Source organism: Neopelma chrysocephalum, unplaced genomic scaffold (genome assembly GCF_003984885.1).
Source record: "Neopelma chrysocephalum unplaced genomic scaffold, ASM398488v2 Primary Assembly neopelma1_24, whole genome shotgun sequence".
Taxonomy (NCBI): Eukaryota; Metazoa; Chordata; class Aves; order Passeriformes; family Pipridae; genus Neopelma; species Neopelma chrysocephalum.
Window position 1 is genome coordinate 12,098,844 of NW_020897693.1, and position 15,836 is coordinate 12,114,679.

Consider the following 15,836-nt stretch of genomic DNA (forward strand, 5'->3'; position numbering starts at 1 on the left):
TCCTTGGCAGCGGCGGGGGGGGCGGCGAGCCCCTCGCAGGGGGAGGGCCGGGCGCCGCCGACCGCGACCTGCCCCGCTCGGCGCGGCCGCCACCACCTCCCTTGGGCAGGCTCGGCCCGCCGGGACTCCCGGGAGCCGGCCAGGAGGCGCGGGAAGGCGCGAACACCACAAACACAGACACACTCACACCCGCTCTGGGTGTCCGGCTATCCCCTCGCACCCCCAGGACACCCGGCGAGCGGACAGCGCTAGGTCGGGAGCAGGGTCCCGCGGCTCGTCTGGCCAAAGGGCGCCTCCGCCTCCCCGCCTGCGCCCCCGCAGCCGCGGCACCTGCCCCGCTGCGCCGAGGCGGCAGCGACCTCCCGAGGGCCCCGGGCCGCCCTGCCCTTCCCAGCGCCGCGCTGTCCCACCGGGACGGCCGGGGCAGCCCCCGCGGCAGCACCGAGGACCCCCTCCCCGCCCGCAGGGACGCGCAGGGCGCGGCGCGGCCGCACGGGGCGGTGCTGCCCCCTGCCGGGGAGGTGCGGCCGGCGCGGCCCCACCTGCCGCCGGCGGCCCCGCGGGTTCGGCCCGGGCGCGATGGGGCTCGGCGCTGCCCTGCCCGGCCCCGGGGAGCGGCCGCCATCCCACCGGTGGCCGCAGCCTCTCCCCCGAGCCCGCCCCGCGTCCCTACCTGCACCGCCCGCCGCCGCCTCGCCCCGCAGCACCGCCCCGCCCCGGCGCGGTGGGCCCGGGGGTTGTCCAGGCCGTGTTTGCAGGGTAGGGCCCGAAGTTCTCGTCCTGTTCAATACGCGCACTCCTGTGCTGGGCCACAGGACGGTCATGGCACGCCGAGACGCTGCCACACACCTTCGCTCTGGTGACCCCAGCCGAGGCTCTGCCTGCCAACCTCAGTGGTGCCTTTCCGTCCAAGTCTGACAAACCTGATGTCCCGTTTCACAGGGAACAAACATTTCAGCCACAGCTTGTTTCCTCTGCGCCAAGGAGATGACACAGAGAGCCAGCGGCCACGCGGGAAGCTCCCCGGCACGATAAGGAGCCGTGAGGCTGCAGGGATTGCACAGCTGAGCAACGCCGTCCTGACAATGCTCACCACTCCCGCTCCCCCAGGATGCCTTTCCTGCAACCAAGCCAATTCCAGTACTTGCCCTTAAAAATGGCAGAATGCAGCCTATGCGCAATCCCAAGTCCTAATCAAATACACATTTTTTCTTGTAATCTTACCGTGGACGTAGATTTTCATTGGAAACAATTTACAAGGGCAATTCTACAAGAGTCACTGAAGGTGCCTGAAAAGACTTTGTACTTCAGTATGTCCATTTCCTTTCAGTGCTGTTTTTCAGCTAAGCACCCAGCCTTTTGGAAGTAATTTAATTCAGCCCCAAAAACATACAAAGGAAGAAGTATAAATCCACTGGAGCAAACAAGAATGCAGAGAGTGTTTTGCTCTCCTCTTTCCATAGCAATATCTTTATGGCCTTTCCAGAATCCACGGCTCTTTTTCCGTGGAGGGAAAATGAGTTGCTATCCATGTTGTGCTATTTCACACCCTTTCTCCAACAGATGGCACAAATCCTCACCTGTTTATAAAGGGATGTTTGAAATAGTTTTACAGCTTAAAAATAGAGCCTAGCAATCAAAGGGATTAGTGATTCCAACTCACAGGTTGCATTTTTTTTTTTAAATAATCATCCCTATTTTTCCTCATTTTTGGAATTAGATGCTAACCCCTGCACAGTTCTGCTCCGGCTGTGATATGAAACTACTGTGGGTAAGCCTGACAGAAAGGATGGGCAAGCTGACTTGTAATTCCTGGGAATACTAGACATGGGTACAGGTGCTTGGATATGTTGATATGACTGCTCACTTGTACATGTGAATACATATGGCACATAATAATAGAAATAAAACATCATGTCCACATTTAGAGGTAGCCAGATTTGAATCTAGGATTCAAACACTGAGATCCAGAAGTAGAAGCAATTGCTGCAGCCAAGTCCTCTTTCTATAAAGGACTATGGTAAAATCTGAATCCTGGGGTTGAGAGATGTCTGACCATTTTCTTGCTTCTGTTTTCTTTGAAGAGCATCATGACTGTAAAAAGAAGGAAGGTTGAATGGTGCACAGCTGTAGCAACCTCCTAAGATTTTAATTCCATGAATTCCTACAACTTTCTCTTCAAGAATGTACTTTTGTGTGATATACACAGCCAGTGAACAGCTATATTGTTGCCCAAGCCCAGAAACTTTCAGCTATTCATTGCCAGATCTGTGAGTGATTTGAAGCCAAATGGGGATGAGATTCAACACTGAGGAGGAGTTAGAGGATTGGTAAATACTAGTCATGGCTGATCTTTAGTAAAATGAGAAGAGTGAGGGCTAAAGCTGTAATTAAAACAGACTTTTGCAGATCTGTGTGGACTGGACAAATCCTAAAGGGAGAGAAAAACATTTAGGGCTCTTCTCTCTCAGTTATAGCAGTGGAAAATGATAATGCTATGGAGAGCAACGCAGTCATAGTGTCATAACTGAGAAAAGAACTAGCTCACAGATCTTTATAATTTCTGTTTATCATTAGATAATTAAATTATTTAGAGTGTAGAGACTATCATTTAATGTAATCATGGAAGAGCTTTCTCATTTCATTCTTTGTCAATAGTGTTAGGAAGAAACACATGTTGACTTTCTGCAAGTTTGTGCTTCTCCAAAACTGACACCTAATTTCCTCTAACCCATGCTGTCAGTGGGGGAGTACCACACGTTCACTGGCACATGTTCCTCCCAGCAGAGGAATGACACACGTCATATTTTTCACATTTAATTCAGAATTTTTGTTGCTGTTGTTGCCATGCAGTTTGTCAGCCAAGCATAATCTCCTGGCAGGAGGAAACAGACAAACAAGATAAAGAGAAGCAATATACTTTGGTTGTAGCTTTTAAAGTATATGATTTGAGCAAAATTACCTGGTCCTGTTGTCAGCGAAAACAAGAAAAGTGCAGAAGCATAAGACATTAAGTATTTTTGCTCAGTAAAGTAAAAAATAAATTACATGGAATGATGTCCAATACTAATTGTCCTATTAGCAGCAATTTTCAGATTCAAAAGTGAGTGGAAACTACTGAATGCTAAGAAACTCTTAACAAGATTTTACAGCATCAGAGAATCAAAGTTGAAATCAGACTTTCTAGCTTACAATTGCCATAGCCATGCAATAGGCTAGGCAGAACACGACTTCAGGATCGGAGTTCTTGGTAAGAGTACTAAATCCTTTCATCAGATTCCCAGCCTTCACGTCCAGCTATTGCTGTGAACTGGTTTGGGCACTGTAATTATTTGAAGGTTCTTCAAATTCCAGGTTGTCATATGGTGATATATAACTTATCAAGGAGTCATTATTGATGGGAGACAATCATTACTGCCCCTTCTCCCCAGCTTTTTTAGGGTTAATCCCTAGTCTTTAGCCATGACTGAATAGAGAATAGCAAATGATTTGGTGAAAGAGCAGTGACTAAGGACCATGAGGACACCCAAGTGTCTCCCCTGGACAACATGCCCAATGGGAGGATCTTACGCTTTGATGTCAAACAGTTCAGCCTCAGTTCAAGAAAAACATCTGCTAAGTGTGAGACCTGGACGTTACTCTTCACTCTGAAGAGCTACAGAGGAGTAGTTTTGCCACAAAGGTGTGGGAACTAATGGAAACTAGAAGTTTCCTGAGGCTTTTATAGTACTTTGAAATCCACTTGGAAAAAAAGTATTTAGAATATGTTTCGTGTTTCCATCTATTTAGAATACAAGATGGAAGAGAACTCCCCTGTACATTTCATTGTAGTGGCTCATGTACAATAGCAGCGCTGGATCTATTAAGAAAAAAAGAATCTTGTTATTTATATTGTCATTGAATTTTTTGCTAATTCTGCCTTTTAGAGTCCTGAAGTGTCCCAAGTGAGAGTCATGTGCAAACAGAAGGGGAAGTAGAGAGTTTCTAGAGTGTGACACAGACAATGAATCTAAACAATGTCAGACATGAGTATGTAGGTTAAAAAAACAAACCATGGTTTATTTAAATGTGTAACGTACTTGGGAGGGAAAATGATTACATTGTAATGGCAATACAGACAGCACATACCGTAACAAGCTCGTCCATCTTAATGAATTCAGGCTACCCTTTCTAGACTCTTAATCCACTCAGTCACATAGATCTTTGGGAGAGGCTCACCATCAATTTCTCTAGGGGACTCCACACTACAGATTAATTTCAGACAGAGTTTACTGTCCTGTTTCTGTATGTCAGACTCAGGAGCATTGTCCTCCCACCAGGGGAGAAAGACCAAATATAGCAAAACTTCTCATGCACTAAGACCCTCTGTCCTAGGTTAAGTAGCCTGATGAAGTATCTGATCCCAGGAGAATTTACAGGCTGTCTACCTTAACCTTATCCCAAATGTATCTCATCACTGGGATGAGAAGCCAAAAACAGCAGAGACTGAGAGAGATATTATATTATAAAATGCCATTTCCAGACACAGATTTTTATTTCATGTTCCTCTCAATCCAGTCTTTGAAGGGAAGAGCTTTGGTGTAGCCACTGTAGAGTCCTAGGCTGCAAGTTTTGTCATAACCCCAGCTCACTAATCCCATCAGGTGCCACCTTAGCTCAGAAGATGCTTTTCCTGGCAAAGTTATGGCTGCAATCCCACCAGTCTCAGCAGGGCAGATATTAGAAAAGGCTGTGTGGTCTTGTTTGGCACAGAACATACTATCAGTGATGCTGACTTGTATGCCATTATCCTCATACTGTTGCTCGCACAACAGTGAATCCACCATCTGAACAGCTCCCATCCGGATTGTGTCATTCTTGTATCCGGGATCTTTAATGTCAGCCAGTACCTTCCAACCAGTAACCATTATCTTTAAATCCTCTGTGGATGTCGTCAAGTCATGAGTAGATGACAAGCAAATGGGTTGAACACGACTGCTGATTCTGGCTTTGTCCAAGAGTTTTATGATAGCTATATCAGAATCAAGTAATATAGGGTCGTAATTGGGATGCACTATGATGGCAGAAATCTGGGGAGGAAACAGAATCGGAAGAATTGTAGAGTTAACAGGAATGGCAAGTCAGCAGCATTCTTTCCATACTACTAAAATACATGTTAGTTTACTTTGCATACTTCTCCTCTATCCCTGTTTCTCCTCTGCCCTCACCTATGCTGTTCTTTCACCATGGTGTTCACTCAAATGAGAAACATGCAGAGACCGAGCATCTTCTGACTTGTTTTTTTTTTCCTTTGGCTTGGATTTCAGGACAGCTTTTATTGCGTGAGACACTTCTTAATCAAAAGCAGTCAAGGACATTTTCAGCAAAATGGGGAATTAACACGCAGTTCAAGTTTTTCCACTGTTTACTAAAAAGGTTTTACCTGCCATGTCACCTTCAGCCTGTAGATTTTGGATGGAGGAGGGGCTTTGAATTAAAATGTTACCTTACTGAAATTCAACTATCTTCCCACCAAAAAAGGATACTAGTAATACGTTACTTAATATTGGGGCCAAACCTTTACTGCTCATTTCCTTAATGAAACGCTAAAAGAACAGACAGGGTTCCTATAAGGAAATACTGTAAAAAAAAAATATATATTCTTACAGGAAAAGTATGAAAAAGCTGGGATTAGAGAAAGAAACTGAAGCTAAAAAGGGGGGCAGGGGAAAAAGAATCAAGTTAATTATGATTTCTTGGATAACATCCATTAATTAACTCATATACACACACACATACACACACACACAAAAGAGACACACGTTCCCAAAGTTGCTGTGTTTCTCCTCATTTTAAGTTCAGCCTTTCTAGTTCTACATGAAAAAAGCAAACCACTACATGAGCCCAAGGTGCTATTTTTGGAGCTGAAGTCAGACTTCTTTTGAGTTTAGAGCTATACAGCCTTAGGGCTGAGGAGTGAAATGTGCTTATGGCATCAAACCAGGATCTAGAGCACAAGTGCTTCCCTCATAAATTATGCTAATCAATTTTGACAGTAGCTGGCATCTCTTCTCCTTTCTTTTGTGGCAATATCACTCAAGACATTATGGCTCACAGAACCTGAGCTATTTTCCTCATATTCTCTGTTAGAGGGTGGATGTATGAATTGGACAGCATTGAGGAATTTAATGAACTACAGCACGTACCCTTCTTGTACCATGGCTGTTCTGTCAGTTGCCTCTCTAGATATGCATTTTGAAGAACAGCATGTAAAAGAGTTATATTGCTCGAAGTGTAAACTTTTTCTCCCCATACAAGACAGGTGGGATCAGTATCTATCTGTGCTCATCATTTTCCACTCCCATCAGACTGACTCACCCGCAGGTTCTGGATGGTCTTTTCATCCCTATCATCATCTCTGTAGAATTTCCCCAGAACCACCTTGAGCTCTGCTGTCTTGAGCACGATGGTCTTGCCCAGGTCGGTGACACAGTGAGCTGCCACCACCACTGTGCGCTCATTCACCAGGGCCCCGCTGCAGATGAGGATCCAGGCCCCTTTCCGCAGACTGTTCTCCTTCACCCCGTTGGCCGTGCGATAGATTGCTGCTTGCCAGGGCCACCTGGTAGAGGTCATTATCTTCTGAAGTGTGATGTTTTCTGCCTTTCCACAGACTGAGGAAACATGAAACAAAAGTTAGGTAACACCTTTTCCCCGCCAAAGAATCTGAATGTTACTCTTGATTCCTTCTTAGGATGTGCCAAAAGAAACTAAACTGCAACGACTAGCATTGGGACAGTTGTCTAATTAACCTCTATATCTGACCTGCAAAATTATAGGAGTATTTTATATAGCTTTACAAAAAAAATCAAATTTTCCATTATTCTCTGAATTCCTGAGTAAAGTAGGAATATGGATTTTGCACTTGAGCAGGTGAATTTTCACAACAACCTTATTGAGCTGCATTATAATGAGATAACTGCATAAAGAAATGTAAAGAACATCCCTGATTCTTGTTTATCGTAAAACACCATAAAGCCAGCATTGCACTAAACCGCACCCTAGGCAGTCACAAAGTACTTGTGAGGCCTCTCCTGACACTAATCTTTGCACAGGTGAATTCATGCCTATGAGAACAGACTTGTCTTGCAACAAGAATGTTGAAGCAAATGCATCTAAATCATCAGTCATCATGGGGAAAAGAAAAAGCTCTGCCTTGTTCTAGAAGTATGTTACTCAGGGTCAGACCTGCAGTAAAATCCCCTGTATAAGAAAATGTTTATTTCCAGTGAAAGAGTTACATCATATGGTTGCATTTTTTAGTCTCCCTTAGGACACTTTTTTCCTGGGATGTAGTGTGGGCATGTCCATAGTGAAAAACATTGAATGCAATACTTTTCAAAATACATGATATGATCTCAAAGTAAAACCACAAACAAGAACAATAAAAATTTGTTTGTTGTTAAGATCTACTTTTCGCTGTTTTCATTATGTCAGTACTGGGTTTTACCAAATCTTGTGATGTTCCTACTCCAACTTACTTTGTTCACTAGCTCTGGAAAAGATTTTGCAATATGAACCCTTCCTTAGCAGAGTTTGTTAAAGGAAGAGACTCTTTAAAAATGCCGACTCTTCACTCTATTGCTTAAAGTTTGATGGTGGTGTCAGCTGTGCGCCAAAGTATATAGGAAAGTGTTTTCAAATCAGGAGAAAAACTCAGTGCACCTTTTGCTCCATGAAAGGGTAGAAATTAATGGTAAATTACAGTGCTGAATGATCACTTTACCATCAACTGCACAAGTTCTACTGGTGGATGAAAAGACACATATATCCTTCAAGCTTTATAGCTTCTTTCTCCCAGCTGGAAGCATAGGCAGCCTACACTTCTGGGACTCCCTAAATATCTAAGACGAATACACATTATGTTCCCTCATCCACCCAAGAGATATGTGCTTTTTTTTTTTCCCTTGGAGACTCACTTGGAATACACACAGGGGCTCTCCCACTCCATTTTCCTGTCTTCAGACAAGTCCTCCTGCTGCTACCCAGGCGGCGGTAGAAGGGAGAAACGCATTCATACTGGAGCTGAGTGTGCAGGTGCTGGTACCCAGGGGGCAGTTCTCCAAATGGCAGTGCTGGCTTCTTGGTTGGATAGATTTGAAGCTTTTGCTTGCTGAATGCAGAAGAGTAAAGTTGATGCAAAGGTGTTTCTCTGTTTCAAGGCACAAAGAACACAATAATTATAATATTATAAAAGCAATCATTACCGTAACTTCATCACCAGTTGTGTTAAGTATCATTTAAAAAGCATATGAAGTTTGCTTGTGAAAGAATAAGGCAAAAATATCATTCCAGCAGAGTTTAGCAATGCTCCCATTTACATATATATATACACACATATATAAATACACATATGTTTATACATTTTCTCTTTGTGTCTCTTTTTTTTCATTTTACGGTTTCTGAATTGCAATAAGTTGTCTCTGAATGTGGAACAGTTTTTGCCATTCACAAAAGGACTGAGATACCATTTTTAAATAAAGAAATTACACCTGAAGTAATTGCTGTAATTAATTCTCACTAGAGAGGAGTTAGGCACATCTTTTCTCTAGTGAACTTTTTAATAGGCAGTATTAGGAATTGACTCAGATTAAATCATGTTGCTAAAGTTGCTTGGTTTAGCAATTAATGGAGATAATTGCCTCGCCACAGAGATTTCATAATTTCATAATCACTAAGCTTCCATTTAGAAATTGTACTGATTAGCTGAAACTTGGCATAATAATTAAAAATAAATATATGCACCAGCCTAGATATGGTCCATAAGCTTGACTACAGTAATACTTAAATTTTTATCCCTTAGAATGTGTCCCTTGCTCTAATGCTTAAAAGCCCATATCTAAAAAAACCTATTTATGTCTGAAAAATTCAGCAGGAAATTAGTTTCCCTTGAGATATCTGGTACTGCCTGCATCCAGAGAAGACATAATTTTTCTTTTTCTCATGACAATTCCATTTTTATCACAGAGAGACATAGACACCTCCAGCATACCCAATCTGTGAGACAATACTTAACAGGAAAGTAAAATTACTAAGAACAAGAGCAATGGCAACTTTTTTGTATTTTGGAAGGAGGATGAGAGCTGCTGTGGTCATGCTTAGACTGCCAAGGTCCCATTCCAAACTCACATGTGACTTGCGATATTGCACAATCCAAACTTTGCCTCACTATTGACCTATGAAATGGAGATTCTACTTCAAGAGATTAAAAATAGCCCAAAAACATGAGATGCCATCATCTCATGGCATCTTGTGGATGTGGGGGCATGTACGTGCCCTCACACAGCTGGTGTTAATATCTGAAACATTTAGCATAAAAAGACCTGTATTCAAGTGAATTGAGAAATTTAAGCAAGAAAAATCTCCTAATGGCTACTGAAGCCTCATGTTGGCCTCTCAGGGACATCACTACAGTCATACATCACAGACCTGGAGAGTAGAAGAGTGCTTGGGAAGTGCATGCTTGCCTTGTTCCTAAAGTCTTCTCTAGGTATCTGCTATTGGTCATTGCCAGAGACAGGGTATGGCTTGAGCTGGACCTTTATTCTGACCCGATATGACTGTTCTTAAGACCAAAGATGAGGACAGCTCTTTCACTGCATCTAAAATTAAATGAGTCATGTACTGCAAAAATAACCCTGAAATGAGAAATTACTACTTGGACAAAAATGAACCTGAACATAACTAATTCAGATTTGGTTTATTTCAGGAAATCATCAGAAGAGTAAGCCCAGGAAGGTTCTGATCTTTCATTTCTTCCTCCCTTCCTACTCTACTTCCTCCTCTCCCTCATGCCCACACTCAACCCAATCTCATATTGCTTTGGATGGTGAAACTTACTGGGAGCAGATTACACTGCAGATTATATTACATTGTTCCCTTCTCTCCTTTTGCTCTCCCCACACATTTTTTCACTGAGACGGCACATGTTCATATTTTAACACACATCATTAGCCCAAGGAACTGTTCTCAGACTGTTCTCATAGTCTGTCACAAGCTTGAAAGCAGAATTCCAGCACCACCCTGCAGTTTGCACATCTCTGTGTGCATTTCTTCCTGGCTGCCTCCAGCAGCTTCAACCTGTGCTTAATCAGACCTCTCCTCCCAGCAGCTCTCATTGCTTGGTTATCAGTGAATTTGTAGGAATTGCTGTTCAGGCAGGCTAAATACACAGAGTGAAAAGGAGAGGAAGGAAAAAGAAATCACATTGTTTCTTTAAACTGTAATTGAGATATTGCATTCTCACCTTGACTGAACCTGCATTGGAAGCACTTTCTGTCTCACCAGGTCAGAGATCTTTGGCTCTCTGCAGGCTAGAAAAAATATAATGTTGCACAGTACTTTTTCACATTCACAGCTCAAGTGCTATGGTTCATACACATTTCCAACCTTTCCTCTCACTAGCTATAGTGGACTGGATTAAGAAAAGAGGCAGTTAAGTTACGTGCATTAAAATAAAGACAGACCCTAAAACCTAAAACCTTGGAAGAATACTTCTCCACAGTTTGCAAGATCTGTCCCATTTACAACAGCGGAAGCTACGGAACACCTTCTGCACTGGCACTTTCAGACATGGAGGAGGATTTTTCCATCAGTGTCTCTGCCAGATTTACACCACTACGGCTGATGGGTTTGTATCTGAGCAAACTTTGGAAATAATGGAATTATATATAAAAATACCTAATTTCTATCTGTATAGCCCCACACAGCTAATCCCAGTGACTCGGCATACAGAGAAAGGATGCTACGGACTTCTAAGAGTCTGTGTACTCATGGAAGGAACTGGAGACTCTGATTCAGGGGAACACCTCAGAGTTACCTGAACAGGCATAAAATAACAGAAGTGAGATCCAGGATTTCTAGTTTTGTATTTGTTTACTTTTAGAACAGGATATAATATTCAGGTTTATCAGTTCAAATAATTCTGCCAGGGTCTCCCTCCTACTGCACAGAGTGGAAGAAAAGAAATCTTGCAGGATGGATTTTATCTGTATGCCTGAACACTTGTATTCTGTGTGATTTAACAATATCTAGTTCTTTGTGATTACTATATATGTTAACCATTATGTCACTATCACAGTAAACATCAATAAAGATGCTTTTTACAGATGATTATACTCTTCAGGGGGAGGATATTTTCATCTAAAATAACAGAATAAAGCAAATTCCCCAGGAGACAGATGCATTTCCTTATATTATCATTACTTCAGTTTTCAAAAAATCCATTAAAATATGTGTGAAACAATTGCTTTGATAAAATGAATTTGGCAGTTCCACAGCCCAAATTCATTGATTCATTGATTCATTGATTCATTCATGGATTTATAAACAGTTATAATAGCTCCAGGTCAATAGCATAATTCCCTTTCTAGCAAAGGATTTAAAGGTGTGATTCAGTGTTTTGATCAATACAGATAGTTTAAGCATGTCCTCAAGTGGTTTTCTGAACCAAATCTTCAAGGTAATCTACAGACTTGGCCTTTTACACTCATGACTGGTCCCATTGTCTTAAAAGGATTGTGAGAGGAGAGTTGTTCCCTATGACAGCAACTGATTGTTGTCAACTGTCTCATGAGACAATCATTTCATTCTATTTCAATTCCCTGCTGATTTTCTTTGATTTTGATCTTATGCAAATTTGATCCTAGAATAAAGGTAATAAGGGTTTTAGGGAACATTCCTTTCCCTGTTTAAAGATGGAATCTTCTGGAATCATTGGCATCTTCTCTGTCTGAGTATAGCAGCCAGTAGGGCTCACAAACTACCTATCTCAGTATCAGGTATCAGTCAGACAGCTTATTCTTAGAAAAATGATTGTTTGGTGAGTGCAAATTATATTAAACAAAATCCAGTAAAACCATAGCAGCTTGTGTGAGTTGTGGTAAAAAAGTTTGTAAACTACCTTTTATGCAGATTGGTTGCTTCCCTGACCATTCTCCATCTTCTTGGCAGGTCCTCTGTTCATTCCCACTAAGAACATATGAGTTGTTACAAAAGAAAGCAATGACTGTGCCAATTTTTGCATAGCGTCCATTCAAGAGCCCAGTGTCTTCTACTACTCTTCTGTAGCCATTGAGTGGGCCACCGGGATCTGAGCAGTTTTTTTCATCTAGAACTAATGATAGGGGAAAAAGATGGTAACCATTTTATCACATTCACTATGTTATTTTCACCCATCAAATTGCTTGGCATTTCATTCTTATGTTACTAAACAATCTACAGTTTATTAAAGATGCCTTTTCAAGACCCTTCTGGGATCCCTGTCTTTGAAAATATCAAATATTAAAGAAGAAATTATAATATAGAGATGTCTGTTTATAATACATACTTTAGTCTTCACGAAAGGATAAGATTCTTAAATTGTTAAAGATTCTCAAGTGGTTAAAACCATAAGAAGTAGCTGACAATACTGAAAAAGAACCTTGACTTTACATGATGTTAATATCCCACTAACATTAACAAGGCTACTTCAATAACATAAAAGGCTATACTTAAAATATTTGCAGGAAATAGGCCCTTGTCATTCATTTCCCCCTTCTGTACATTCAATATTTCACTGGACCTGGATAATAAAACTTGACTACTTCATTTTACTTCTATGTTTGCATGCATGCAAATGTATGCATTTTGTTTTCTTAGCACTGAGAGAGAGATCTCAATAATCCAGGGAAATATGGGAATTGAAAGAGAATATAAATCTGTATTTATTGATACTAAAAAGTAAGTATGGAAAGCCTACTCATGCTATGTTCTGCCTACAAAACCTCTTTTACTTCCTCCTTCCCAGTATTTTCCCCTTCTTTTTAATTCTTGTTGTGTTTGTGTTTGGCTTTTTTTCTCTCAATAAACTTAATTTTTTTGCCTAAATCTGGATTGACTATTTGATGCTAGTAGATGTTTTTCCCCGTATTTTTAACTCTGCTCTTTCTATTTAGCATGTGACAAGGTACTATTTTTTCCCTTTGGATTTCATCTCAGTTTTCTTGTCAGGACGACAGTAACATGCAATTCTGTTTAATTCGTCTCCCTGATGTCTCCTTGCATGATAACCAGTAAACGTCCAGTTTAGACAGCTGGTGTTGGTGCTGCTCTGCTTACAGAGGGCCGAAGACCGAGACAGATCAACTGACCCGAAAGGACCTTTTCATATCATTGCTTCAGACTTGGCTGCCTGCTGAGCCTCACTTCACAAAAGCACCAACATATAACAAAGCACTTAGACATTTATTTAAATCACTGTAAAATCTACACAATTACAGTGCAAAGGTATGGCCTTGTCCTGTCCCCATATCCTCATGCCACCAGACAAAGCCCAACTCAGCAAAGCATCTAAACACACAGGTAACCCTAACAATGCAAGTCTAATGAAGAGCACATGCTTTTAACATTGAGTAAATTCAAGCTAAGCATACATTTCCGTGTTTTCTTTGTGGGTTTTAGTACATGCTCAAAGCTATATATGTACCTAATACTTTTCCACAAGTCCTATTCAGTATACAATGAAGATGTCTGAACTTCCTCTCAACCAGGAGAAAGGGAAAAGTGGAGCCCTGTCTCCTTTTAATTTGGCTCCATTTTCCTTCTTTGTACCTCACAGGCTCTCTCACTTGTGAACCACAAGTGAATGGTAACTTGATAGCAGCTAAAGACTACAGGGAATCCCCCACAGTATAATGCTTTATTTGCAAGTTGCTTTCTGCACTGATGGCTAACCTAGAGGCATCATCTGATGAGTGGAGTACATGTTTCCAAATGTACCAAAAGCTTGACCAAATAGGTCAGTTAAGACCTTCTCTTATTTCAGTAATTTGAAGAGTAATCGTCTTCTTCCCTAAGAACAGGTTTATGACCTTTTTGATAGATTAAAAACAAAGAGAAAACATCTGGGAAGGAGAAATCCAAATTACATCACCTAGCACTTCAGTAACAGCCAAGTCTAGAGACAGATCTTTCTATAGATCTTTAGCCAGGAACATTATGCAGCAGGGACTTAGCATGATCCTGACATTACATTCACTGCAACTGGAGACATTCTCTCTAGATGGAAGAATGCTTAGTGCTTGCTCTTTCAGATGAACTTGTATACAGATCTTTTACAACACTCCCCCCCAAATTTACATTGTTTGACATAACACACTTGTAAAAGCATTTTTTCAATTGATACGAATTATTCTGGAATATGGAAATGAAATTGTGCCATACAAATCAACTAAAGAAAAATTAAAAGTCTCTTTGGATGAGAAGAAGGGGCTTGGAATTTCATAGCTGTATCAATGTGAATGGTAGGCATGCCATCTTGCACAGTCAGAATGAACGGAAGTTTCTTTTTTATCCATTTTTCTCTAGGATGGGAATTCTGTTGAAATAAGGATCTAGTCTTCACAGAGTAAGCCCCTAGTGACCTCCGCAGAGCGCACGAGATTTCTGCAGAGAAGGTGTCAGGGATACATAATAATGGAAGTAACTATTCATTGTTACACAATGTCTCTCACTTGGCTTTGGTCCTAGACATTTTCAATCTGTGTATAAAAAGAATATATGCCTAAAGTCTTTGAGGATATTAGTTTTCAGTCAATTGATGTTTCAGTCAGACCTTTATGTAAGAAAGTCTTGCAGGCTTGGCTTCCAGCAGAGTAAAATAAAAATTTCTACTGCTTCTTAAAGACAGGAAGACAAAAGAACATGTTAAGTCACAGATCTACCAAATTTCAAGTGAGATTTGGATAGTCTAGTTTCATGGGCATACACTGGCCAAAGTATTTCATAAGAATTAAAACTTAAAATGACCTTACCACATTCAGGATGATGTGATGACCAAATCCCATCAAGCTGACAGTAGGCAACACGGCTGCCTTTTAAGCTGTAACCTGCGTTGCACTTGAAGTAAACCTGGGCCCCGTATTTAAAGTCATCTCCTTCCACAATACCATGAGCGGGAGCACCTGGAGTCCTACACATCACCACTGACAGTTCAGATATTTCAAAAAAATCCACTTTATTACAAAAACAGGACTGTGTTAGGATGATTCTATACTTAGAACATTGAAAAACCAATTAAAATGGACACAGGAGTAAAAATTAAAAGCCTGGTATATGCTGATCTTTAGAAAGTTGTTTAGGTGTCAGTTCTACATACACTTATATATATGTCACTTTTCAAAGACTGTATAGATCCATTAGTTTCAATGGGATTGCTCAGAAGTGTGACATGATCATGTGCATGTGTTTGAATAATTAGAGATCATTTTTCCAAAATATTAGTACTTGAAGCACTTTCTATCTTAAAAGTGGTTTTGAATGAACTACTATGCCTGGTCAAGAAAAAATTTAGATCCTTAAAAATCTTATACTAAAATTCTTTCAAATTCTTTACATTTTTAGATAGGTTTGCAGATAATATTGCTGAAATATTAAAGCATCATTATTTGTATAGACCAAACATTAGCATAATTACATTAAAAAGGAACCTTGATATTTACTAAACTGGAATATTTACCCTTTCCACAGAGTTCGCTCTATTGGGGAAATACAGATGACGGTCTATATAACTACTGCAAGTAGTAAATATTAGATTAGGCATCATAAGCAAGATTTCTCTGACAGCATCAAACCAACCATACTAAATCAGAACTAAAGTTCACCCAGCACAGAAACCTGTCCACTTGTGGTAAAGAGTAGATTTGAAGGAAGGAATATAAAAACAGAACAAGCATATAGGATACTTTCCTGGCATATTCTGTCAGCATTCAGAAGTCTGAAGCTCAAGGTCTAGAAGAACTAAAATGGTATTTTTCGTA

At 41.0% G+C, this 15,836-nt stretch overlaps 1 protein-coding gene across 2 annotated transcripts in view; it reads right to left on the reverse strand.

The window, feature by feature from the left end:
- Positions 1 to 4,050: 4,050 nt before the first annotated feature.
- Positions 4,051 to 15,836, reverse strand: part of PAMR1 (peptidase domain containing associated with muscle regeneration 1) — a 60,509-nt gene continuing 48,723 nt past the window's right edge. The window contains exons 7-12 of one of the 2 annotated variants that reach the window (XM_027703963.1): positions 14,832 to 15,002; positions 11,942 to 12,154; positions 10,286 to 10,352; positions 7,959 to 8,191; positions 6,358 to 6,653; positions 4,051 to 5,069 (exon numbers count right to left, since the gene is read on the reverse strand). In XM_027703963.1, coding sequence (XP_027559764.1) covers positions 4,533 to 5,069; positions 6,358 to 6,653; positions 7,959 to 8,191; positions 10,286 to 10,352; positions 11,942 to 12,154; positions 14,832 to 15,002 — 1,517 coding nt within the window. In that variant the 3' untranslated portion in view covers positions 4,051 to 4,532. The remainder of the gene's footprint in view (positions 5,070 to 6,357; positions 6,654 to 7,958; positions 8,192 to 10,285; positions 10,353 to 11,941; positions 12,155 to 14,831; positions 15,003 to 15,836) is intronic. The other variant, XM_027703972.1, reaches the window with a different exon arrangement.